The 25,287-nt window shown below is 41.4% G+C and overlaps 1 protein-coding gene across 4 annotated transcripts in view; it reads right to left on the bottom strand.

The window, feature by feature from the left end:
* Positions 1 to 25,287, bottom strand: part of SIAE (sialic acid acetylesterase) — a 39,085-nt gene that overhangs the window by 12,803 nt on the left and 995 nt on the right. For all 4 annotated transcript variants that reach the window (XM_028125870.2, XM_028125873.2, XM_028125872.2 and 1 more), the window contains exons 2-5: positions 22,269 to 22,430; positions 14,444 to 14,619; positions 4,996 to 5,134; positions 1,132 to 1,309 (exon numbers count right to left, since the gene is read on the bottom strand). In XM_028125870.2, coding sequence (XP_027981671.1) covers positions 1,132 to 1,309; positions 4,996 to 5,134; positions 14,444 to 14,619; positions 22,269 to 22,430 — 655 coding nt within the window. The remainder of the gene's footprint in view (positions 1 to 1,131; positions 1,310 to 4,995; positions 5,135 to 14,443; positions 14,620 to 22,268; positions 22,431 to 25,287) is intronic.

The raw sequence follows: 25,287 nt of genomic DNA, 5'->3' as shown, positions 1-25,287 counted from the left end.
GAGTATCTCATGCAGACAATTTATTTAACTAGTACTCAGTGGATGGATACTTGGATTTTTTTTTAAGCTTTCTGCTTATCTTCCTTATACCTAAAATCACTGCATATATGCTTAATTATGTCCTTAAGATAAATTCCCAGAAATGAAACTGCTGGGTCAAAGGGCATATTTTTTCAAGGCTTTGAACACATTCCTAAAGTTCTCTGTAAAATGCATATATGAGTTTATACTCATGACAGCTCTATATGAGAATGCCCACTTCCCCACACACTCGGTGGCGTCCCTTCCTGTCCCCAGAGATCTGGGAAGTCTGGCTTTACATCCCTCCCACTCTACCCAGGCCATTCTCTTAGTTCCAAAGCTGAACATCTCCCCTTCCCTACAGGCATGTCTTTACCTGAGCTATACCAAGAGCTCAAGTCCATCCTCTCCCCAGGGGCCTTCCCAGATTGAATGAAACAATGTCTGTGAAAGCAGTTCACATACTGTTAATCTCTGTGTTAATATTAGTGTCACGATTTTATTAACTACTCCTTTCTCCCCCACTCCACATATTCTTCCAGATCCAGCTTTTCCTGATTGTGCCTTCATAATCAGAATTTCATAATCAAATAAATTTCTTTGATTACATGTATATTTGTTCTTCCTGTTAGACTGTTTATTCTTATGGGCAATACAGCACAGTGGTTGAGAGCACAGACATTGAAGCCAGACTTTGCCCCTTACCAGTTTACCCATGAGCGAGTTACTAAACCACTCTGAGACTTAGCAGCTTTATCCACATATTATTTGTGTTAATAGTATCTACACTTCTAGAGGTTGTTGGGAGTACTAAGTGAATTAATAAATATAAAGTGATTACAACAGTATCCAACATAGAGAAAGCTTTCAGTAAGTATTAGCTATTACTATTATTAAGGAAAAGGATCATAATTGCTTCTTGACATATTCTCAGATGAGCATGGTGCTGATGACAGTGAAAATAACACGTTACATGTTCGTGCAATAATACGTACGTTCAATACCTATTTGGACATTCAACAAATATTTGACTCCCCAGAGAAAACCATGATCCTTCTCTCCTACAAAATTTCCTGGATCCTTCTCCCAGACTTCAGGATACTTTCTCACCCTCGCGTCAGAACACCACAGGCTCTCAGCGACCTTCCAGATGACCAGGCTTCAATGGGTGTCCCAGCCCACGAGGAGGAGATCAGCCCGATGGGGTACTGCAGAGTGTCATACAGGTAACGCCCAAAGAGCCAGCACACTGCTGACATGTACGTGAAAATTCCATGGCCTAAGTTCTCTGTTGAGGAAAAGTTAAACAAAAGAAGTCAGAAACACGGTAGTTCTACTGCATGTAAGTCACTGGCTCGGCACTTTGACCCAAACGCAATACATTTCCAGCACTCAAAAAGTTGACAGTGTAATACTGGGAATTCCAATCAATTTCGAATGAGATAAAACTGACTAGCACCTTCTAGGTGCCAGGCCCTTCTAGATAGTTGGGATACAGTAAACAAAGAGATATGGAGGCTGTCCTCATAGCTCTTATATTCTGCAGAATAAGCCAAACATTCAGCTGAATAAAATATACAGCAAAATATGGTTAAGTGCCTCAAGAGGTACAAACAAGTGCTAAGGGGTTTCAACAGCAAGAGAAAGAAGAGCAAATGAAAGGCACATCACAAAAAGCCTAATAAGACCTACCCCTCTCCCCTGTGCTTCCATAATACTCTATGCATAGTGTTTCCCTTACCCTTGGAGTATTAGCTTCTCCAAGGCAGGAACCTTATCTTCTTCCCTTCTGGATCCCCAATGTCTAGTACCTAACAGAGAGTCAGTAAATGTTCATTGGCTGGTGTCTGGTGGCTGTGGGTAGCTGGTATAAAGGCAGATCCACCGATGGGCAGGGAGAAGGAAAAGGTAAATGAGGGGGAGGGGGAGAGAGGTGGGGGATGAAGAGCTGGTATTCTGGGCAGAAGAAACAATATGTAAAAAGGCACACAGAGTAGGAAAACTGTTGAAAGGATTTGATTAGAGCCTAGACCATAAAAGGAGAATAGTGGAAGATAAGACAGGAGAGGAATCACATCTTGGAAGAAAGAAAGCAGAAAGCCACAAAGCCACTTGAAAATGCTTGGGGACGAGAATGTGTGGAAGGCAGAACAACCCTCCAAAGATGCCCACACTCCAAGGCCTGCAGTCTGCGGCTGTGTTACCTTATGTGGTTATGGCGCTTTGTAGGTGTGACTGGGGTTGAGGACCTTGAGACGGGGAGACTGCCCTGAATTATCCGGGTGGCTCCCATCTAATCATGAGTCCTTAGTATCAGAGAACCTTCCCAGCTGCAGTCAGAGAGATGTGACAACAGTAGGAGAGGTGGCAGAAATTTGGAATGTAAGAGCAGCCTGACCTACTGTGCTCTTCCCCAGTACCTGCACTGCCTCTCCTTTCTCTGTTGGGACCTCCATGGCTGCTCTCCACTAGAAACCACAACCCCATCCCAGCCCCAACAGTCCTACTGCACCCCCTTCCCTGATGTATTTCATTTATGTGTCTTTGTCTCATTAGTTTGCTCACCATCTACCCTATCCCTTCATACCCAAAAATGTATTCGGTCTCCAAGTTTAGAGTGAAAAGTCTGCTGATAGCAAGGTAAAATATATTATCCAAATCTAACTGATTCCTGAGTTTTGGATAACACATAGGGAAAGTTCATAGACCAAAAGATTTATCCAAAAATTTACCCAAATCGATTCAGTTCCTGAGTTCTCATAGGGAGAATTCAGATAGTGTGATACTGAGTAGTATCAGACACTGTATATAATGTACTGATTTTATTATTCATTTGCTATAATCCCCCACGCTAGCATGCAAGCTCCATGAGATCAGGTGTTCTTGCCTGTCTTATGCACTGCCATCCCCGAAGCACTGAGAACAGTGCTTAGCACACAGCAGGTTCTCAAATATTTGTTGAATGAATTAACACTTGAAAAGGTGGGAGCACACAGGAAATGACAGATGTTGACAAGGATGCAGAGAAAGGGGAACCCTCCTACACTGTTGGTGGGAATGCAAACTGATGTAGCGACTCTGGAAAACAGTATGGAGGTTCCTCAAAAAGTTGAAAATAGAGCTACCCTATGACCCAGCAATTGCACTACTAGGGATTTACCCCAAAGATACAGATGTAGTGATCTGAAGGGGCACCTGCACCCTAATGTTTATAGCAGCAATGTCCACAACAGCCAAATAATGGAAAGAGCCCAGATGTCCAATGACTGATGAATGGATAAAGAAGTGTGGTGTATACACACACACACACACACACACACACACAATGGACTGTTACTCAGCCATCAAAAAAAAATGAAATCTTGCCATCTGCAACAATGCAGACAGAACTAGAGGGTATTATTCTAAGTGAAGTAAGTCAATTAGAGAAAGACAATTACCATATGATCTCACTCATATGTGGAATTAAAGAAACAAAACAGAGGCGCATAGGGGAAGGGAGTGAAAAATAAAACAAGAGGAAACCAGAGAGGGAAACAAACCATAAGAGACTCTTAATCACAGGAAACAAACTGAGGGTGGTTGGAAGGGAGGGGGGAGGGGGGACGGGGTGGCTGAGGGATGGACACTAAGGAGGGCACGGGATGTCATGAGCACTGCGTGTTGTGCGCAATTGATGAATCTCTGAACTCTACCTCTGCAACTAATGATACACTATATGTTAATTAATTGAATTTAAAAAAAAAGAAAATGTGGGAGCAGAGGTTAGCAAAGTAAAGCAGGTATGACAAAAAAAGAAAAGGGACGAGAAAAAGCATGAGGGACCACATTTGGAGGGAGAGAGAGAAGAAAGCAAAGGGAAAGAGGGAGAAGCCAGAGGAGGAAAACTAGGGAGACGGGATACCATGCAAGTGAAGAGGAGTGTGCAGTTTCTTTTTTTTTTTTTTAAGATTTATTTATTTTAGAGAAAGAAAAAGAGAGCAAGAGAGTAGGAGGAGGGGCAAAGGGAGAGGGAGAGTCCCAAGCAGACTCCCCACTAAGCACAGAGCTCAACAAGGGGCTCAATTCCAGGACCCTGAGATCATGACCTGAGCCAAAATCAGGAGTCGGATGTTCAACTGACTGAGCCACCCAGGCGCCCCTGGAACATGCAGTTCCTAAAAGCTGCGGTCAGCAGTGTCAAATGCTAGAGTGTCTGGAATGCGTAACTGGAAGAACAGCAGTAGCCTTGAGGTGAGCGAGTTGTTGAGGCGGAAGCGGAAGCCAAATTACAAAGAATGAACACATGGAAAGGCAGTGAAAAGAATGAGAAAAAAAGATGTCCTAGAAAAGCTTAAGAAAGCAAAGGAGAGAGGTGAGGCATCATGAGAAGGGTGTTTATTATGTACGGTTTTCCTTTGTTTTGTCAGAATAAAAGGAAGGCGAAATCTGAGAGCAGGGCCTGTGTCTGCACTGCTCACTGCTGTATCTTTGGGGCCCAGCACAAAGCCTAACAGAGAATAGGCAGGAAATAAGGATTCTGTGCTGAATGGACAAGGGCATGAAAGACCAGAGCTCAAGGGGTAAAAGAAGGCCATGGAGGGGGTCAGCACCCGCATCAGAGGCAGCCCTGAAAGGACCCCAGTCCGTTGTGTTCAGACACAGAAACAAAGGAAGGGAGAGAAAAGGAGAAGAGCATTGAGGCAGTGGGGAGAGATGCCAGCAGAGCTCATGCTGAAGGGCCTCAGTGTGTTCAGCGAAGCTCAAGGAAGCATCATCTGCTCAGAGCAACAGAGGGGGGAGAGTCACTGGGGGAATCTTGGGAGGAAACATGAAATGGCTACCATCAGAAATCAGGTGGAAAGTCAACAAGAAATGAGTAAAGGGATGGTTAAATCATAATAAATAGATCAGAAGCAAACCCAGGATTACAGATTCCACCTAGGGCTCTGACCCATTATGTAGGTCCTGGCACGTGTTCCAGCGATCCCTTACCTGAGGTGGGCTTAGCCCACTGCAAGTCAACCTGAGCAAGGTCCTCCAGCTCCTGCTCTGCCTGAATGAGTGACACGGAGAAGATGCGGACAGACTGATAGGCCGCGGTGTTAGCCAGCTCTTTTGTGGCATTGAATACCTAGGAAAGAAACAGGAATGTCATTTCTTACACCCACCTAGTGGGTGGTCAATCATCCTACTACCTCTTAGTAAACACTGCCACTCTTCCAAGCTCCTTCTGAGCCTTCATATACCAAGACTGATCAAATAAATAACCAAAACCAGTGATGGGCTGGTCTGAGTCACCTTGATGCATCTTGATGAACTGAAACCATGAGGAATCATGTCCCCAAAGAAAAGAGAACACAGTGAAATTTGAGATCTCAAAGAGTAAGTCTGAATTAGATGAGGTTTAGGCTGAAGAAGATCAACTATCAGTTAGACCACTGTAATACCTTAAAACTAAAATACTTTTATTCAGAAAAGGTATCTCATAACATAAAACCATAGCATTAAATTCTTTTCAAAATGGAACCCAAAAGGCCAGGAGGAGGTAGATTTTGTGTAATCCACAGCCCATAAGAGAGGTGTCTTCAAAAGGAACACACCTGAGAAATGACTGTAGAAGTATTGAAACATACTGAAATGTCTCACATGCTTAAATTCTCATCTCATCCTGGCAAATCACCCAAGAAAAGCATGGGAGGCATGGCAGTTTGAAAGGTGGCGTTCAGCGTGAGTGCTGAGAGCAGTCCCAAGGAACCAGACAAAGAAAAGTGTCCCCTCCAAAGACATCGTTTTTTCCCCAAATGCCTTTACGAAACCTCATCAGTTGCCAAGAGTATGACAGGAATGGCTTGGAGCTTTTCTGGATGAGAACGAGTTCTACTGAGTAGCTTCGTTGTTAGTCATTCCTCTGTGAGCTTGCACAAAAGTGCTATTTCCTTCCATCCTGATTTTCCAGTTAGGTTTTTTGTTTTTTGTTTTTTACAAAGAACGTATTGTAAATATACTGTTTTGGTTTGTCATGTGTAGTGTGTTTGTTTTTTCTTGTCTTCTCTCTCTCCCCCCTGGACTGGTCTGGTTTTCCCCAAACAAAGGGCCAGCAGGAGCATCAGGAAGCCCAGTGATCACTGGCCTCAGGGAACGCGAGCCCCAGCTGACAGGACCGCCCCAGCGAGAGGCACAGGCGGCTGGAGACTTTCCACTGGCCGCAGGCCACAGAGCGTGCAGCTGGCCCCCTCTCCCTCCCACCCAGCACGGGGAACACAGCTGGTCCTCCAGCCCCCAGTGCGAGAGAAACCGCCGCCGAGCAGCCGACTGCCCCCACGGGGCATTTCGCTGAAACAGGGCTGCCCCTCCAATCGCCTTCCGACTGGCCACGGAGCCTGCTGTGGCCAAGAAGACGGCCAGCCGCAAACGAAATGTGCCTCGGGGTCTCCCGGGGAAGCCACGGCCGGAAGTGCCCCCTGCGTAACAGCCGCTCTAGCCGGTCAGGGCCACCGCTCTCCCCGCTAGCGGGACAGACGTGACAGCCGGTCTCGGGAAAATTCCATAGGAAATCCAGACCTGTTTGTTCAGTCTTGCCTGGCAAGCGTACTGTAAAATAAACAGTAAAGAGTACAAACAGGCTCAAGCGCTCACAGTCTAATCTGGCAGGAAAACTATTTTTCAGCAGCAAGTACCTGTAAAAAGTCACCTCCCTTGAAATCCGCTCTGCTCTCAGCGCCGCGGATCTTACGTTGCTGCCATGGAAACGGGGGTGAAACTGCCTCTCGCCTCTCCACCCACACCGGCTTCCGCACTGACTGCGAACTCAAGTGCCTCCTCGCAGTGAGCTGCCGGCGTGGGGAGGCGGTAGGGGCGAACCAGCTACTTGTGGTGTAGACGGCTGCTAGCCCTGCAGAGCGGCGCACGGCCGCCAGGGTCGGGGGGCCGGCATCCTCCTACACTACAGCAAGTTGGGGAACTGGATCCCCAACCCTGGCTGGGAAAAACTTCCATTCTCAAACTCACATTTGTGTACTATATCAAGCCAAAAACTCGAAAGCCACAGCAAGTGTTAAAAATGGGGCTGGGGGTGGGTGGGGAGGGGGGAATTCTGGCTCTGCCTGATGACAATTACTTCTGAAATTGGTACCCTTTCCCAATATCACCAAGCCTTCTTGATGGAAGCATTTCCTCAGGGATATTGGCAGCAAATTTAGGAATAAAGAGATTTCAGGAAGATTTTCATTTAAATGACACTTGGTTTCCCTGCTGATGAAAGGGGAAGGCTTCCTCCATCTGCTAAGATCAAATTTCATCTCATCAAACACCTCAGTGTAATTATTTTTCTACCAAGTATTTAAATGAGGATGTAAATGAATACCAAGGTATTTGAAGTCATTAAGGCTGCGGAGGCTGAGAGGGAGAACCACTGGCTCTCAAGGGACCCGCAGTTCACCATCAAAGCAGCTGCTCCCCAGTGTTCATTTTGTAACCTTTATGCCACATTCTTGAATTAATGAAGAAACGTCAAGAATCTATTTCCTCAGAGAATCTTGGCATGGGGTCTGCATGAGGGAGCAAGGCACGTGTGTGTGAGAGAGAGAGAGAGAGAGAGAGAGAGAGAGAGAGAGAGAGAGTGTGTGTGTGTGTGTGTGTGTGTGTGTGTGCAGGGGAAATGGGGGAATTTTACTTAAAAGAATTTGGACTCTGTAAGTTATAGTCCCTTCTACCACAGTATAATAGAACAGTTTTGAAGTTGAGGGAATAACTATAAATAAGCCGGCCATCATAACTCCCATGAATCTTTTATTGTTATATGGTACCAGCCCTTTTCTTCTGGATTTTGACTTCTCTACGTGTAAAGTAGGAATGTGGGGATTGCCAAGATATTGAAAACTGGGTTTCCTGTCTAACAGTGGCCAACTTCTTCTGAGCCTAACTAGAAATATCCAAGTCTTAAGACCTACCCTGCCTTAGGAGGCGACAGATGAACATTGAGACTTTTCTCCATTTATACACATCTCACTCAGCGTTATAAATAACACTCAATCTTAAAATTCCACTTTACCCTAACAACAAGATGGGCATACAATCTGCCATTCCCTTCATTTGAATGTGAAGAATGGTAGGTTATAGTAGAAATCTTACCTCCTCAGAAAAGTCACGTGGAGGGGGGCAAGGAGAAGAGACAGACACCGTGTGTGTACATGTGTGTACATGTGTGTACGTGTGTATGTGTGTGCTGTGTGTCTTGCTGGGAGTCTTTAGAGGAAAAGGAGCAAAAGGGATAAAGGACAAGTCATATAAAGCATCCTTTTGATCAAAAAATAAAGTTCTGCAGAGTGTTAGGAGACTGGAAAACTAGGCTTTGGATACTGTCAGCACCTAAAATGTTGTCTTGCAAACTAAGTGCATGATTTAAAACAAAAAAAGTTTTTTAAATTAACACTTAGCTGTGTCAGAGGGAATCTTTTTTCCATCCTATATCTCAGAGCTTGTAGCCTTAGTCTAATACAGAAGATGCGTAAGAGTAAATTCTAGGCAGAGAGAATGTGTTCACCCTTAACAATACCAAAATCTGATTCAGCTTGACAGAAAACGGGATGAGATCGCCTGGCATAGACAGCTATTGAGAACCTGACTGTATAGATACAAACACATCTGGTCCATGGCTTTCTGTGCAAACAGGGAACTACAATTAAAACATTAAGGAAAGTACTATTTTCCTTAGTGAGTTAGCAGCAATCCCACTTCTATACAAAACCATGCTTTCTCTCAAGATATAAAACTTCAATTTTGCTTCCACTCACTGGTGCTAAAAGGGAGCCCCATTAAAGTTCACCTTAATAAACATTTAAATTCAAAGTTGTCCATATATTTAAGCAGGGCAGGAAGCAAGAGTAAATAAGATATCGGTTATGAAGACATAAATGCAAGAATTTAGATTCTGAATTATAAAACTAATAAAAAAATGAAGTAGATATGTCCAGAGTAGGATCTTCTTAGTAGCATTATCTACTAACTGGTCAACAAACGAAAAAGGAAAAAAAGCAATCAGGGGTAGAAGCAATAGAAGCAAAACAAGAAATCATAAGGTATACGAAAGGACTCAATTTTACAATTTTCTTTTAAGATAAATGAATTGATATCACAATGTCATCATAGAGATTTTTAAATCTCAAATTTAAGTATTTCTCAAAAATGGATAAGTAAATAATGAGTGAACAGCAGGAAAATAAAAATCAACTTGAGAAGAAATTAAGTTTTAGAGGAAGAGCTGGGAAGACAATAATGTTTTCAAGTTCTTAGCCAATTAAAGGAAATAAAGTATGCAGAACATATCTATGCCAATCCATAATGCAAATTAAAGAATTTATTCCTATGATTCCTGTCTATATAACATGACTATTGTAAACTGTGCCTTTGATAAATATTTAAGAGATTAGTTAAGTCAGTATCAGTTTCCTGTTTCTATAGCTTTTTTAAAAAAATTATAGTTATTGGGAGCCTGGGTGGCTCAGTCATTAAGCGTCTGCCTTCGACTCAGGTCATGATCCCAGGGTGCTGGGATCAAGCCCCGCATCAGGCTCCCTACTCAGCGGGAAGCCTGCTTCTCCCTCTCCCATTCCCCCTGCTTGTGTTCCTGCTCTCGCTGTCTCTGTCTCTGTCAAATAAATAAATAAAATCTTTAAAAACTAAAATAAAATAAAAAATTATAGTTATTTCATGCTCATTATAGAAAAAGTAAGGACGTACAGATAAGCAAAGAAAATCAATCCCAGTTTCACATGTGTCATAGAACTTAAGTCAGACTACTTTCTCAGAAGTTCTGATACTGCACACAAAATCTTTACTCCTCTTTCAGCAATATTTTAAGTGGATATAGTTTCAATATGTCTATGAACTTGCTAATACACTGTCCAGCCCTGATTTCAATTTAAATGAAACCACAACAGTCTCCCTTACTTTTATTTTTAAATCAGATTGCTTCCAGCAAACAAACGAAGCAAGGACAATTCTGAGGCCCAAAGCACTAACCCCATCACACCCTATCCAGAAATCCAACCTCTTCATTCTAGACAGTTTTGGGGTTTAATTTGGAAAGTACAGCTGATTTTAAAAAGAAAGCTGAGTGCTGAAGACATATAGCACCAAGGCTTTGTGCTACCGCTGCTACCTTCCTAGAACACCAAAGTAAGAGGCGTGTTTTCCTTGGCAACTTTTTCCAGTGTCCTTTTTATCCAGCTTTACTTAAGAGACCTCACTCATAGTCTATCAGAGGGGCCCTATTCGCTAATAGCAATGAAGACAGGAACGCTTCAAAGTGAATTTCATCACTGACCAACACATTGGCAAGTCAGTATTCCCTTGTTCTGTCCCACTTGATTCTCCACGTACTCTATGTGCCCCATCCCTCCTTGGAAGCCTACACAGTGCTCTTCCACCCAACATTCTAGCGGGGTAAATAGCTAGTGAAGCCTCTATATAGTTATAATAAGGGAGGAGAAAAAATGCGAGGTCTCACAATTTAAGAACAGTTAGTCTTCAAAGACCATGACTGAAACAGAGAAAGAAGAACTGATGCCAACAGAAGAAAAAGTTGAGCAAAAAAAGTCATCACTGGCCTATTATTTCCCCTTTCTGTGTAAAGAACAAACATATCTAAACCTATTAATTTGATATATGAATATATATGACGCCTAATTGAAGTACCAAGATGTCTACAGCTTACTTTGAGATAGTTCACACACACACACACACATAAATAGACAAACCAAATATGGCAAAATATTAACAACTGTCAATCTAAGCGATGGGTGTATAGGTGTGTATAAGTCTTTTTTTATTTTATTTATTTATTTGACAGAGAGAGAGAGACAGCGAGAGAGGGAACACAAGCATTGGGAGTGGGAGAGGGAGAAGCAGGCTTCCTGCTGAGCAGGGAGCCCGATGCAGGGCTCGATCCCAGGACCCTGGGATCATGACCTGAGCCGAAGGCAAATCCTTAACGACTGAGCCACCCAGGCGCCCCAAGGGTATAAGTCTCTTAACTTTTGTGTGTCCTTGAAATTTTTTATAATAAAAAGTTAAAAAAAAATAGTGACATCTTATTTTTAGACAGCAGTTTTCAATTTATAAAGACCTTTTAGAAACACAGTAATTCAATCTTTGTAAATTAGGTCAGATATAATCACTATTGTAGTATAGTCATGAAAACTAAGTCTCAGACATTTAACAAAATTCAACATACTTTCATGATTTAAAAAAAAAAACTTCCAGACAGCTAGGAATAGAGGGAAAATTCCTCAATATGATAAAAGGCATTTATGAAAAACCCATAAGTAACATCACACTCAGTGGTGAAAGAGTGAAAGCTTTCCCCCTAAAACCAGGACGAGACAAGGATATCTGTTTTCACCACTACTATTCAATATTGTAACTAGAAGTTCTAGCCAGAGCTATTAGACAAGTAAAAAGAAATAAAAGGTATCCAAATAGGTAAAACTATCTCTATCCACAGAAGATATGCCCCTATATTAGAAAACCTAAAAAAATCCACAAGAAAGCTACCAGAACTAATAAACTAATTCAGCAGTTTCAGGGTACAAGACCAACATGCAAAAATCCCTTGTTTCTATACACCAGCTATGAGCAGTCTTATGAGGAAATTAAGAAAGAAATTTCATTTATAATAGTATCAAAAAGAATTAAATACTTAGGACTAACTCTAGCAAAGGGGGTAAGATGTATATACTGAAAACTGTAAAACAATGATGAAAAAATTTAAAGATTAAATTAATGGGAAAACATCCCTTCATATTAGGAAGGCTTAATACCATTAAACTATCAATATCACCCAAAGCAATCTACAGATTCAACACAGTATCTATCAAAATTCCAACAGCCTTTTTTGCAGAAATGGAAGAATATATCCTCACATTCATATGGAATTGCAAGGGACCCTGAATAGCCAAAATAATCGGGAAAAAGGAGAATAAAGTTGGAAGACTTATACTTCCCAACTTTGAAATCTTCTACAAAGCTATAGTAACTAAAACAGTATGGTACTGGCATAAGCAGAGACATACAGATCAATGGAATAGAAGAAGCAGCCCAGAAACAAACCCTCACATACATGGTCAGTTGGAATTCCAAGAGTTCAACGGGGAAAGCAACAAATGATGCTGGGAGAACCGGATATCCACTTGCAAAAGAATGAAGTTAGACTTTCACCTTATACCAGATATAAAAATTGACTCAAAAAAATGGATCAAAGACCTAAAACTATAAATTCTTAGAAGACAACATTGGGGCAAACCTTCGTGACATTGGATTTGGCAACAATTTCATGCACAGATGACAAAAAATTAATAAATAAACTATTATAAACTATAATAATAACTAATTAATAAACTAGACTTCACCAAAATTAAGGACTTTTGTGTCTCAAAGGACACGCTCAAGAAAGTGAAATGACAACCTACAGAATGGGAAAATATTTGCAAATCAAATATCTGAAAAGTGATTAATATCTAGAATATATAAATAATTCCTACAATTCAACAACAAACAACCCAATTGAAAAATGGGAAAAGAACTCAAGCAGACATTTCTCCAAAGAAGATATATAAATGGTCAATAAGTACATGAAATAACACTCAACATCATTAATCATTAAGGAAATGCAAATAAACCACAATGAAATACCAGTTCATAACTACTGAGGCTATAATAAAAAAATTTTTTTTAATTAAAAAAAAACTGGAAAAGGGGTGCCTGGGTGGCTCAGTCAGTTAAGCATCTGCCTTCAGCTCAGGTCATGATCCCAGGGTCCTGGGATTCAGCCCTGCGTCGGACTCCCTGCTCAGCAGGGAGCCTGCTTCTCCCTCTGCCTCTGCCTGCCGCTCCCCCTGCTTGTGCTTTCTCTCTCTCTCTGCCAAATAAATGAATAAAATCTAAAAAAAAAAAAAACTGGAAAGTAACACGTGTTAAAGAAATTGAAACCTTTGCAGACTGCTGGTAGGAACATAAAATAGTACAGGCACTATGGAAAAATGGTTTGGTGGTTCCTCAAAAGTTAAACATAGAACTAACAGATGATCCAGCAATTTCACTCATAGGTATATATCCAAAAGAACTGAAAGCAGGGACTGGAACAGATATCTGTAGAACGATATTCATAGCAGCATCATTCACAAGAGCCAAAAGACAGAAACTCCCCAAGCGTCCATCAACAGAAGAATGGATAAACAAAACGTGGCATAAAAAGAGACAAAATTTCGATATATGCTACAACATGGATAGACTTGAAAACATTATACTTAGTAAAATAAGTCAGACACAGAAGGACAAAGATTGCATGATTCCATTTACCATAGCATCTAAAAAAAAAAAAAGAAAGAAAGATGATTTCTACACAGATACATAGATAGATAGATAGATAGATAGATAGATAGATAGATAGATAGATAGATAGATAAATAGATAGATAAATAAATAAAAGAATTGAATACTTAGGAATAAATCTAACCAGGGAGGTAAGAGACTTGTACACTGAAAAATGAGGTACAAGAATAGGCAAATTCATAGAGAGAAAGCAGAACAGAGGTTACCAGGGGCTAGAAGCGGAAGAAAAGGAGGAGTTCTTGTTTAATGGGCACAGAGTGTATGTTGGGGATGATGAAAAAATTTTGAGTATAGATACTGGTGACAGGTATACACAGGACTGTGAATATATTTAATGCCACTGAGCTGTACACTTAGCAATGGTTAAAATGATAAATATGATGTTATATTCATTTTAACCACGATTGTTTTAAAAAGCATGTTTTGAAAACAAAGTCTCAGAAATACAGTGATTTACTCCAAGTCATACAACTGGTAAAAGGCAAAGCCAACATTCAGTCTCAAAAATCTGTTAAATCTCCATGACAACAAAAGACATGTATTCTATCAGATGCAGAGCTTAAAACAAAATCTAATTGTTTTGATTTCCTAGGCTCTCTCCAGAAGCTCATCTTCTAAAACCTATCATAAAGAAGAGTAATCTACTTTGTCTTCAATTTGATATGAAATCTGCCTGACCATCAGGTACTCCAGCTTCTGCCTTTAGCTCAGGAAGGGGAGGAAAGAGTGCCCCGCACCCTTACAGTGCACTAGGCGTGATTAAGAAAGCAGGCTCTGGAGTCACATTACCTGGATCCTCTATTAACTGTGTGACCTTAAGCAGGTAATTTAACCTCCGTGGGCCAGTGTCCTCATCTGTGAGATGAATGGTACTCATCTCATAAAGTTGTTAAGTCAAATTAATTATTACATGCCAAACACTTGGCACAGATCTTGGCCCCTGGTAAAAAAGAAGGTTTCTACCTCCTTCTTGCCCCCTTCTTTCTTCTTCTTTTTCTTCTTCTTCATCATCATCAACATTATTTATTAACACTGAGCCTCTACAAATTACCTGGGAAACCGTCATCTGCATGTTACTTTGCCCACTGCAAAGCCAGACATCTCCAAATAAGACATCATGAACTCTCAGGGTGATGTTCTTTCTCCTGAAAGTCTGCTGTGCCATCACGTTGTAAGGTCCACCAGGCTTCATAGGATCCAGTACCACCATCCAGCTGTGAGAGCGTGCTGAAATCATTAAGAGGCTCCAAGGAATTAATCAATCAATTAAAATGAAATTAAAGCACAATCCTGCCATGCATCATACTCATTTGTGGCTAAACCCAGCCATTGTGATTAACTAAATGCAAAGATACGAAGATTGGCCAAATTTCACACAAGCAAATAGAGATAAAAAAAAGCAGAAGAATTTCTATCCTTAATCTGTACCAGTCCCTCCTTCCTTGTAACTGAAGCATTTACAGGAAAAATAAATCACCCAGTTATCATCCTAAATGAGAACAGACAAAAATATACTGAGATTAAAATTCAGGGAGTTTAATTAAAAAATAAAATAGAAATTCTTATTATACTATCCAACTGTCAATATTAACAGAATGATAATCTAATAGATTTACACAGTGCCCCCAAACTAATCTGTAATTATATAATCAAATGTGAACACAGGTTAGAGAAAATCCTTTACAATCTGGAACTTTCCCCTTACTTGATGGTGTCATCCTTGTCATCAATCCCCCACCCACTCCCCATGTCGCTTCCAAAAATTAATGCTACCTTTGGGTCTGGGTTCTCCAGACTCACAGGTGAGCAGAGAAAGTGACATATAAAGAGGCAGCAGGAGCATACAAATTAATCTCTCTGAAGAAGATATTTAGATGTCCCCAATTAATTATTTTCAGAGTTATTTACCAGACTCAAGGTTTTCGGACTCAATTAGGGAGATGAAAAAGCTATCCAAGACCCTATTTCAGAAATTCATAGCATATTCCTTAGGAACCACCCCCCTACCACCTTCCTACCTCTCACCCACTCATACCACCACCAATGCCAACATCATACTCAGAAACTTAGGGAAAATATCTTCAAAATGGCAAAATTATGCCTCAGAGAACCAAACGACATGAATAAAGTTGAAGAAATGAGAGTGAAAAAAAAATAAAGAAAATAGAGAAATGATCATTTTAGAATAAATATTCTTGGCACAATGCCAAAGAATACAAAGTATTTTCTAATTTGTGCCCATCAGATTAATGTTAATTCAACGGGAAAGAATGGTAAGAACTGGAAATGGAGCACCCTGAAGTTATCACAGCAACCGGTAAAAAAATAATAATGATAAAAATACTATCCAAGTGCCTACTATGTGCTAGACACTGTACTAAGTTCTCTCCAATCAGCAAAAGCTAAGCAGGAGCATGAGAGGTCCAGATGCGCGACAGGAGATTAGTAAAAGCTCAAAGCATACAGGGTTGCTCCGTCTTGGGGAAAAACGTCCAAAAGCCTCAAGGCATCAGCAAAAGGGTACATGCTTGCTCCTCTCCTAAGTACAACCGACTGAGATTGCTACTCCCCTCCCTTAGAGGTCAATTAAAGCCAGGTCCAAACGGTCACTAGTGTTTTTATACCACCAATAGCCAGACATCAACATATTAAATGCATAATTCACCTAAAGCGGAAAAATCACTGTTTTGGAAACAGTGGGCAGCTAGTGCAGATTGTGTCGCACAGGTGTGATATGCACCATATGGCTCACGCTTCTGAGCAGACAGACACTCCAATCTGTCCCAACTACAGTCTTGCCAAGGTCTTCCCAGGCTTCTTGCATGGACATATCTTCCTAAAGCTCTGTCCTTCTGCCACCAACATTACTCATCTCTTGATGAGGAGGTCAAAAAACTTAGGCAGAACTTTTTTTTTTAGCTTTCTACTACTATACAATCTATTCCTACTCGCTGTTGTTTATTGGATTTTACACTTAGCCTCAATCATGCAATATGGCTGGTGAAGAAAATGGCCTTCACCAGCACTTCTGAAACGTTTTGCTGCCCAGCAACAAAAAGACAAATAAGTGGAAGGTGAGACATTTGGACAAGAGATGGCAACACCATCCTACTACAGCAGGAGGATAAGCTCCTAGCACCTGAATAGTCTGAAGAGGACTAGGGATCTAGACCTGAGCCTTGGTCCCAAGAACTACTCTCCTGAGGAAAACTCTCAACTCCCTCAAAGACCTTGGAGAACTTCCTCTGCCCTACTCCTCAACTTCTCTTAGTTTCAAGCAGTTTTCCTCTCCCACTTGATAAAAGAAAAATAAACTCTGACACAATAATGAGGGTTAAGTGAAGTTACCTGCCCAGGAATGCAGGGGAAACCAGACCCACTGCAGAGAGCTGACTAGGGCTCAAACTAACTCAGAAACAATTCAGTTAAAACAATGAGGATTCCCTCCCCAGTCAAGCATATACAAAGGAGAGCAACCCCCGTGAAGGCTGCTTCTTAGACTAAAGGCAAGGGTGGGACGGCAAAGGCAAAAGTCACCCTGTTTCCCAAGGAGAATTGATTGGTCCTTGGCTGGCAGTTCAGGACTGGATAAAGTGGAGCTCACCACAGGATGATGAAATCCACTTACAGTTTTTAGAAACTGTGTTGACCCACCAAGTCCATTAGGTTGAATCCAAATAATAAAACTGAGTCATTGACTACCAAGAGTTGGAAGTTCACCATCCAGCTGGCTCTCTGCTGAAAATGATGGGCTTTCTGAGCAACAGCTGCTCTGGTTCCTTCTTCTGGGCCCTCATCACCTGTCATCTTACTGCCTATCTTACCAATCCAGGCCCAGGTTTCTGTAAATTCTCATTTTTGTTGCATTCGTATCTCTGCTTCCTCACATTCTTTCTTCTCCCATTGGGGAAGATTCATGTCCTTCCTTCATTACAGAATGTCTTAGAATGCTTACCATGCGCCAGGCACTCCATCAAGTAAACCGCAGAGAGTAAACCCCAGCCCTGAGTTACACCAACAAGAAAGCCACGCAACCTGATTAGGGACTTATGTTTCCATGTCCAACGGTGAGTGTATCTGGTGGCCTATTTCTTCCTGTCCCTCTTCTCTTCATAGTCCGGCCAAGAGCTTAAGTAAAGAACTCTCTTCAGGGGTGCCTGGGTGGCTCAGTCGTTAAGTGTCTGCCTTTGGCTCAGGTCATGATCCCAGGGTCCTGAGATCCAGCCCCATTTCAGGCTCCCTGCTCAGTGGGAAGCCTGCTTCTCCCTCTCCTGCTCCCCCTGCTTGTGTTCCCTCTCTGGCTCTGTCAAATAAATAAAATCTTTAAAAAAAAAAAAAAAGAAAGAACTCTCTTCATTTTTTTCTCTCCATCTCCCTGACCAACCCCCACCTCAAAAATCAGAAGAACAAATCATCAAAGGGAAAAAAATTAAAGGAATTTGTCTAAAAACATGATTAGTCATAAAGTGCTTTCATGCTTTTTTTCCTTTTTGCTATTCACATCAGATGTTAATTATTTTTCAGGTTATTGTGCCAAATCTCACATGCCAAGAGAAAAAGGAAAATTATCCATGACCTTTCCCTTCCCAAAAGGAAAAGCCTAGAGATGAAAGAAGCAGCCCTGTTTGCTTCTTCCCTCACAAAACCCTGGCACTTCACCAGCTGCAAATCAGTTCAATGATTTGTGGAAGTGACTGGGAGGGCTTAGTGCCCAAACTTCCCCTTGACAACCTGCATTTACTCTGTATAAAGTTCATCTCCACCGCTACCAAATATGAATGTAAAAAGAAAAAAGAAATCTTGAATATTTTTCTAGTGATAAAACTGTTTATGCAAGTTGTTTAAATGATAGAATCTATGGCAGATACACCCCAAGGTGACCCCCCCATAAGTCACACCCTTATATAATCCCCTTCCCCTCAAATGCAGGCAGAATCTGTGATTTGCTTCCAACCAACAGAAAATGGCATGGGGGAGGAGATGTCATTCTTGTGATGATTAGGTTACATTATATGGAAAAGATAAAGGAGTTTTGCAGATGGAATTAAAGTTCCTAATCAGTTGACTCTGAGTTAATAAAAAGGGAGATTTCCTTGGGTAGGCCCGACCCTAATAAGATGAGCCCTTTAAAACAAAGGTCTCAAGGTCGGAGATTTGAAGCAGCAGAGATGCTTCCACAAATGCTATAGGCATAAGGAAATGAATCTGCCTGCAACCTACAGGAGCCTGAGATGGATAATTCCCTAGTCAAGCTTCCAGATGAGAACACAGCCCAGCCAACACTTGATTTCAGTCTTGTGAGACCCTGAGCAGAGAACCCAACTGAGTGATGGCCCGCCCAGGCTTCAGATCTCTAGAAACTGTGTCATGACAAAAATGTGTTCTTGTAAGCACCTAAGTTTGTGGTAATTTATTATGTAGCATAGAAAAGGAGTATGCATGCTAACACTGCAACCAGGAGGTTTTTGCTTCTCTAAGGGGTTTAAGCTTTTTGGAATTTTCTAAGTTAGAGAAAATATCTCTACTTACCTCAGTCATGACGACAAATCCAGAAGCACCCTCATTTTACCACCCTCCATGCGTCCCCCACGTGTATCAGAGTGAGAGGATATACCTTATCCTCCCCTATTTTATTCCTTGTGTCTGAAAGAATCATCATGCATCATTTGACAATATGTTTTGAATAGGCCCAGTACCTGACCCATATTCCCAACCATCCCTCAAGTTCTAATTTTCCCAAAGCTTGAGTGTCAGTCTGCTGGACAAGAACCTTCATGCTGTTAATTCCATTTTGTTATGGGCACCCAGGGGACTGATTATAGGTAATAAGTTAAATATTAACAGAGACAGAGTGACAAATTGAGGTAGTCTAGCTGAAAATCCCAGAGTCCTCATCAAAATTTAGATAGAAATCAACCCTCCAATATACCCTGTAGTATTTCCTTTGAGAAACATTTTCTTTGCTGCCCTATAAAATTTCCTACGTGTCTACCTCCTTTACTCCAAATAATACTTTATCCATTTTGCTTCAGGTGCAGAATGGAGCAAGACGCCTCTATCGGTAGGTTTATAGATCTCTATAAAATAAATACCTTTCTTCTCTACCTAGCAAATGTGGAGAGCCTAATAAATAGATCTACCCCCACTGCTACCAATAACAACATCCTTTTTCCTGTGCAATTACCATCAACAGTCCATGAATCACTTGGTTCCCTTAAGTTGCTGCTGGATATTTTAACTTCAAATGACACATCACTTTGCAGTAAAGCAACAGAAGCATTACTTAAACCAAAAGTACCAAATGTGAAAGGACAGCATGAGAGAGTGAGTTCCTGGAGGATGGGCACAATTTGTATTCTTCTTTGTATTTTCTAGGGCTTCAGGGTTTTATACACAATAAGCCCTCAGTTGATGTTTATAGGATTGAACTCAAGACAAGTGAGCAAGTTCACTACCACCACGAAGGAAAAGAAAGGCTCAGCCCCTAATCATTACCGTTACACCTTGTCGTCCCTACCTATCCTCCTGCCTCATCTCTGGCCATTCCAAATATTGGTCCTACAATAGCCATGAAGGGAGAAAAAAACTAAAAATAATGCATAAGAACATTTAAAAAAATCTGAAATGCTATATATATGGGCAGTACAGAGCAAGATGCTCCTATAAGTAGGTTTATGGATCTACATAAAATAAATACCTTTCTTTTGTACCAAGCAAATGTGGAGAGCCTAGTAAATAAAGTACATATATGTACACACACATACATATGTACATATATGCATAGACACACACATCTTCTGTATCTACCATTACAGTACTAACGATGTAGTCTCTGTCTCCTAAATATGTATTGGTATGTTAATTGTTGGCACCAAAGAAATCCTATTTATTGTATTTAAACTACAGTGGTTCTTTGGACTTCTAAATCGACATTATTTACTGAGATCACCAGTATTTACGCTCTGTGCTGTTAATTTCTGAGATAGACACAACACAAAAAGAAAGCACTGCTCATCTGTTGAATTGAACTCGTTTTCATTTTATCCTACAGGTCACCAGCAGCATTTAAATCTAACAGAGAACAACTTCTCAATCAGCTTAAGCTTCCCTTTTAACTCTTTTAGACTCACCCAATAACATTCTTACCTCAAAAAGTGTTAAAATCCAAGAACTAGAAGCACTCACCTTGCATCTATGGCTGGTACACAGTAGTTAAAAATGTCTGTTGAATGGAAATGAATTACAAAGAGCCTGCACCAGGGTTTGGATCACTCTCAACTGGATATTGACAGAACTGATTAGGCAATCTTTGTTTTCAAGGGCCAAAAGAATTTCCACAAGCTTCCCGGTCACATATATATTCAAGCCACTGCTCAAACCACCAACTCCCACATTCACCCCACCGCCCTCCCAGAGTAGCCTCCTTACCCGTCTGTCTCTCACCTTCAACACTCCGTTGCTATATCGCTACCTCTAACCGAGATCTGATCCAGTCTCCACTTGACCCAGCCCTGCCTGTGGCCTCCTGCGTCTAGTAACTTCCAGCTATGCTCCTCCCATGCTATCTTACATAGCTTTATCTCTTCTAGACAGAGAATCCTTTGTAGGACCTGTCTGCCCAGGGAGGCTTCTGATTCTCACCTTCTTGAACATCCTTGCGGCCACTATCTCGGGTCAGGCCTTCACTGTCTATTGCCTGAATCTCATAATGACAGTTCCCATCACCTCTACTCTTACTCATCTCCAATCCACTTTCCACAGTGCTGCCAGAGTCATCTTTCTAAAATACAAATCTGATTGAGTTATTTTGCTACTTAAAATCCCAAAATCCAAACTAGAATATACACTCCTTAGCAGTGACAGACAAGCATTCCTGCATTTCCAACCTTCGTCTGCCGGCAGGCACATACCCGAGCGCTCAAGCCCACCAACCTGCTTGCCATTTCTCCAAGGACCTGTGCTCACTCGTGCCTCCATGCTTCCAACCAGGCTATGCCCACTACCTGGTTTGCCCCACTCATCTTTCAAGATAAACCTTAGGCTAAGTGAATTATCTCTCCTAAGCACTCCCAGAGCACACTGCACTTCTAGACTGTGGCACCTAACGCACTCACCTGTCATTGCTTATTATTTTTCTCTCTCCTCCTCTAATCTGTAAGCTTCCTTAGGAGACAGACCACATCTATCTCGCTAATTACTGTATCCCTTGATAAATATTTGACCGACTAAATACAATAATAATAATAATAGTGGCAGCTAACACTTATGCAGTACTTCCTATGTGCCTGGCACTGTTCTAAGTACTTTACATGTGTTAACTCATGTAATCCTCGCACTAATCCTAAATATCATTATTATCCCCACTTTACAAATAAGGAAATTGTGACTCAGAGACATTAAATAACATGCCCGAGGTTATATAGTCATAACATGACAGAGTCAGAACCTGAAGCCAGGAATCCAGAGCCTAGGTTCTTCAGCCCTCCTCCATACCACCTCTCCTTCATTTACAGTTCAGTTCAAATGGCACCTTCTGTGGAAACCGTCTCTTACCATCCAGTCTGAGTTAGATGTTTCTCTTCTGCATCCCATGACACCATATATACACCTGCCTCATAGTATTCATCACGCTGCACTTGATGACTTGGTGTCTATCCCCATCATTCCATGAGATCCTGGAGGGCAGGGACTTTGACTTTGTCTTGATTTCCTTTGTATCCCCAGGGCGCAACACATGGTAAATACTCAAGTTTTTATGGATGGATGAATAAATGGATGACTGGGATAACCTGAGCTGGAGCCTAAGCATTCATTTCCAGATTATCCAGCAGGTGGCAGAAGAGGACAAAAGCTGAACAAAGGACCAGCGGCCTTACCTTTCACACTTGTCACTTTCTTCATGATGGCTTCCTGCTGTTGGTACAGAGTCACTGTCACGGTGGCCCCCGATATGCCATAGCCCCAAATCACTGCCCCGGCAGGCTCCTTCTGCAGCACCATGTAATTATTGATGTATGAGGCGAAGCGAAAACCAACATCTAAAAAATTTAACAAACACTTAGAAGAGCATCATTGGGATATTCATCACCAATTGAAGCTGCTTAAACAGCAAGGAACATAAAGTCTTTATACAGGGCAATTTGAGTATAACCAGTCCTTTTCATCTTCTAAAACTAGATCTTATTCCTTCTAATTAGGTGAGCGACCTAACAAGAAGAGTTGCCAAAGATATGCAGCATAGTACAAGGTGACCAATAAAAGGAAAACTCAGAGCCTAGGGCAACCAATGTGCCACCAGCCTCCTCCCCCTCAGAGCTCTTGACCTGCTTTTGCCCTTGGGCTTGGCCCTGATGCTTCACTCTCTCCCCCCCAAATTGCTAACATGCTCCTCTTTTACACCCCACAGATGGTATTTATGAGAAAAATAAACCACTTCCTTCCCCTACTTTCCATTACCACGCCCACTCCTTGTTGCTGGGAATAAAGAAACCTGCCTCTCTCTAACACAGCCTTCCCTAATCTTTCCCCCCACTCTTTATCTCCCCTTTTGCATCCGACCAGTGTCGATTTCCCACAAATAATTCCCCTTACTGTGTTTTTTTTTGACAACCCACTGAAAATTCTAAATAAGCATTTATGAATATCTGCAATGTCTCCTTCCTTCTAAGGTAAATACAGATAAATAAGATGAAATAATAAGGTCAGTGAGAAACAGAAGGTCAAAATGTCAGAACAAAGGTCTTCCGTCTCAATTTTACCCATTTCACAGGCTAAATTATATAAAAAGCACAAGAAGGAGAGCACTTGAAACGGTAGATTCTATTCTAGAGTCACTAACAAGACTGAATAAGAACTCACTTTAACGAGATCATTCCTATTTTTAACATGCAGCCTATATTGAAGTATTTTATTAATAACAAGCATCTATCCAAATTATCTCAGTGAGTTCCTCATCAAAGCTTAAAAGGGGAAAAAAAAAACTTAAGTTATATCCCACTTTGTCTGAACAAAACAGACTGAAATCCCTAGAAGAAAATAATTAACAAAGTTAAGATTTTTTTTTTTTAAGGGCTTTAAACAAAAATGATAGGCAGGAAAGAGAATGAGAACTAACAAGGCTGACATTTTCCTCCCTGGAAGTTACCAATAAAGATGGCCCCTTAGACTACGCTTAACAGGGACCAGAGCTAATGGGGTCTCCTACACAGACCCGGTAGCGTATTTGTCCTGTGCTTTGAATAACAGCCCAGTCGCTAAACATCCTCGGCTCTCCCTCTCTCATGAGTTTTAGTCCCATCATAAAACCGACATGACAAGCAAAGATCATCCAGAAGGCTGTATAATGGGCTGGAGATGCACAGCTACCACAAGCAAAATGCTCTAAGAAGAGACTCTAACACCCCACAATTGCATAAGCAGGTTGGCAGCATGCTGGAGGGAAGGGGAGAGGCACATGTGTGGGTGGGCCTAGTCTTGGGTAGGTACTTCATATGGAACAAAAACTGGAAACTAAAGGGCTAAGAGCTAAGGGGGGGGGGGAACGGAGTGAAGGAAATTGGCTGTCCGCTCCCACATGAGCCTGTGCAAATAAAGGGCGCTCTGAGTGCAGCCATTGTCTTCCAGGCTGGGGACACATCTTTCCAAGTCCGCCTGTTTTCGCCGACACACACTTACTGGACCTCCTTGTGCCTGGCTCTATTCTGCGTTAAAGAATTTTAGAGGTAGAGAGAATCTTTCACACCCCAACGTACAATCATGATCAACAGACTAACACCCGGCTAGCTTAGGTAATTGAGGTTAATAGCTTGCATATTAATTAATCCGACAAATATTTATTGATGCCTACTGTGTGCCAGGCACCACTTTAAGCATTGAGGATATAATAGTAAGAAAAAGAAAGAAAAAAAAAACAGACAAAAATCTCTGCTAGCAGCAGACAGCTTACGTTTTACTGGGGAGCTTACTTGGGGCAGGCACAGTGCTAAGCATACCGCATAAGTCAACTCCTTTGACCAACCTGAAATCACATAGGTAATTTATGACAGGACTAGAAACCAAGCCACCTGATTCCAAAGTTAATGCAATTTCCACTCTGCTGCAGTTAAATACTGGTTGTAGATTAAAAAAAAAAAAAAGTCATATTCCCTGCCCTTATAATGCTCACATTCCAAGCCGATAAGAGTAGACAGTGGAACATTACCAAGGAACTGAGCAATGGACAAAATAGGAGAATAGGAAAGGAGGCAGGACTGGTCATTCTTTTTGTCAAACACAAGACACTTAGCATTTGAATTATTATTATTATTTTTTTTTTTTTTTAGGTCTTCAATTTTTCCACCATTTGGGTGGAAAACAGGAATTAGCGTTCTGGGGAAGGTAAATGTAGTCATTAAAAGTAGACTGACAAAATTAGGACACTGGTTAAGTTACCTCTGGTGACGACCTGGTGGATGCACTGGAGAGAAACATCCAGAGAGTCTCAATAAAATGCAATGTTCTAGTTCTTAAGTTGGGTGCAGCACCCTTGGGTATTCATTTTCTTGTTTCATTGCTCATATATTTTTATACATTTCAAATATGACACAGTCAACATGGGCACAGGGGGAACGATTGTTAAGACAGATGCCAAGATATGCAATCAAACAAGAAGGAAAGAAAATTTAAAGCATTAATGAAAAATAGTCATTGTTAATGCCAGTAATGTAACGAGAAGACCCAAAAGTGAAGACAGAACACTGTATTGGCATTAAAGTTAACAGCCTTTAACAGAAAAACTAATAAAAGAATGGCCCTACTCTCCTCTCATATGCTGGACTCAAAAGTCAGAGTGGGGATGAGAGTCAGAAAGTGCTATGCAGAGTGCTGCCGGTCTACACTCCTGTTAAGGCCTGAGAC

The sequence above is a fragment of the Eumetopias jubatus genome, unplaced genomic scaffold (genome assembly GCF_037043125.1).
Source record: "Eumetopias jubatus isolate StellerSeaLion01/CBP00866 unplaced genomic scaffold, mEumJub1_p1.0 scaffold_13, whole genome shotgun sequence".
Classification (NCBI taxonomy): domain Eukaryota; kingdom Metazoa; phylum Chordata; class Mammalia; order Carnivora; family Otariidae; genus Eumetopias; species Eumetopias jubatus.
Note: the sequence above shows the minus strand (reverse complement) of the source record. Positions and strands in the feature narration are given on the sequence as shown.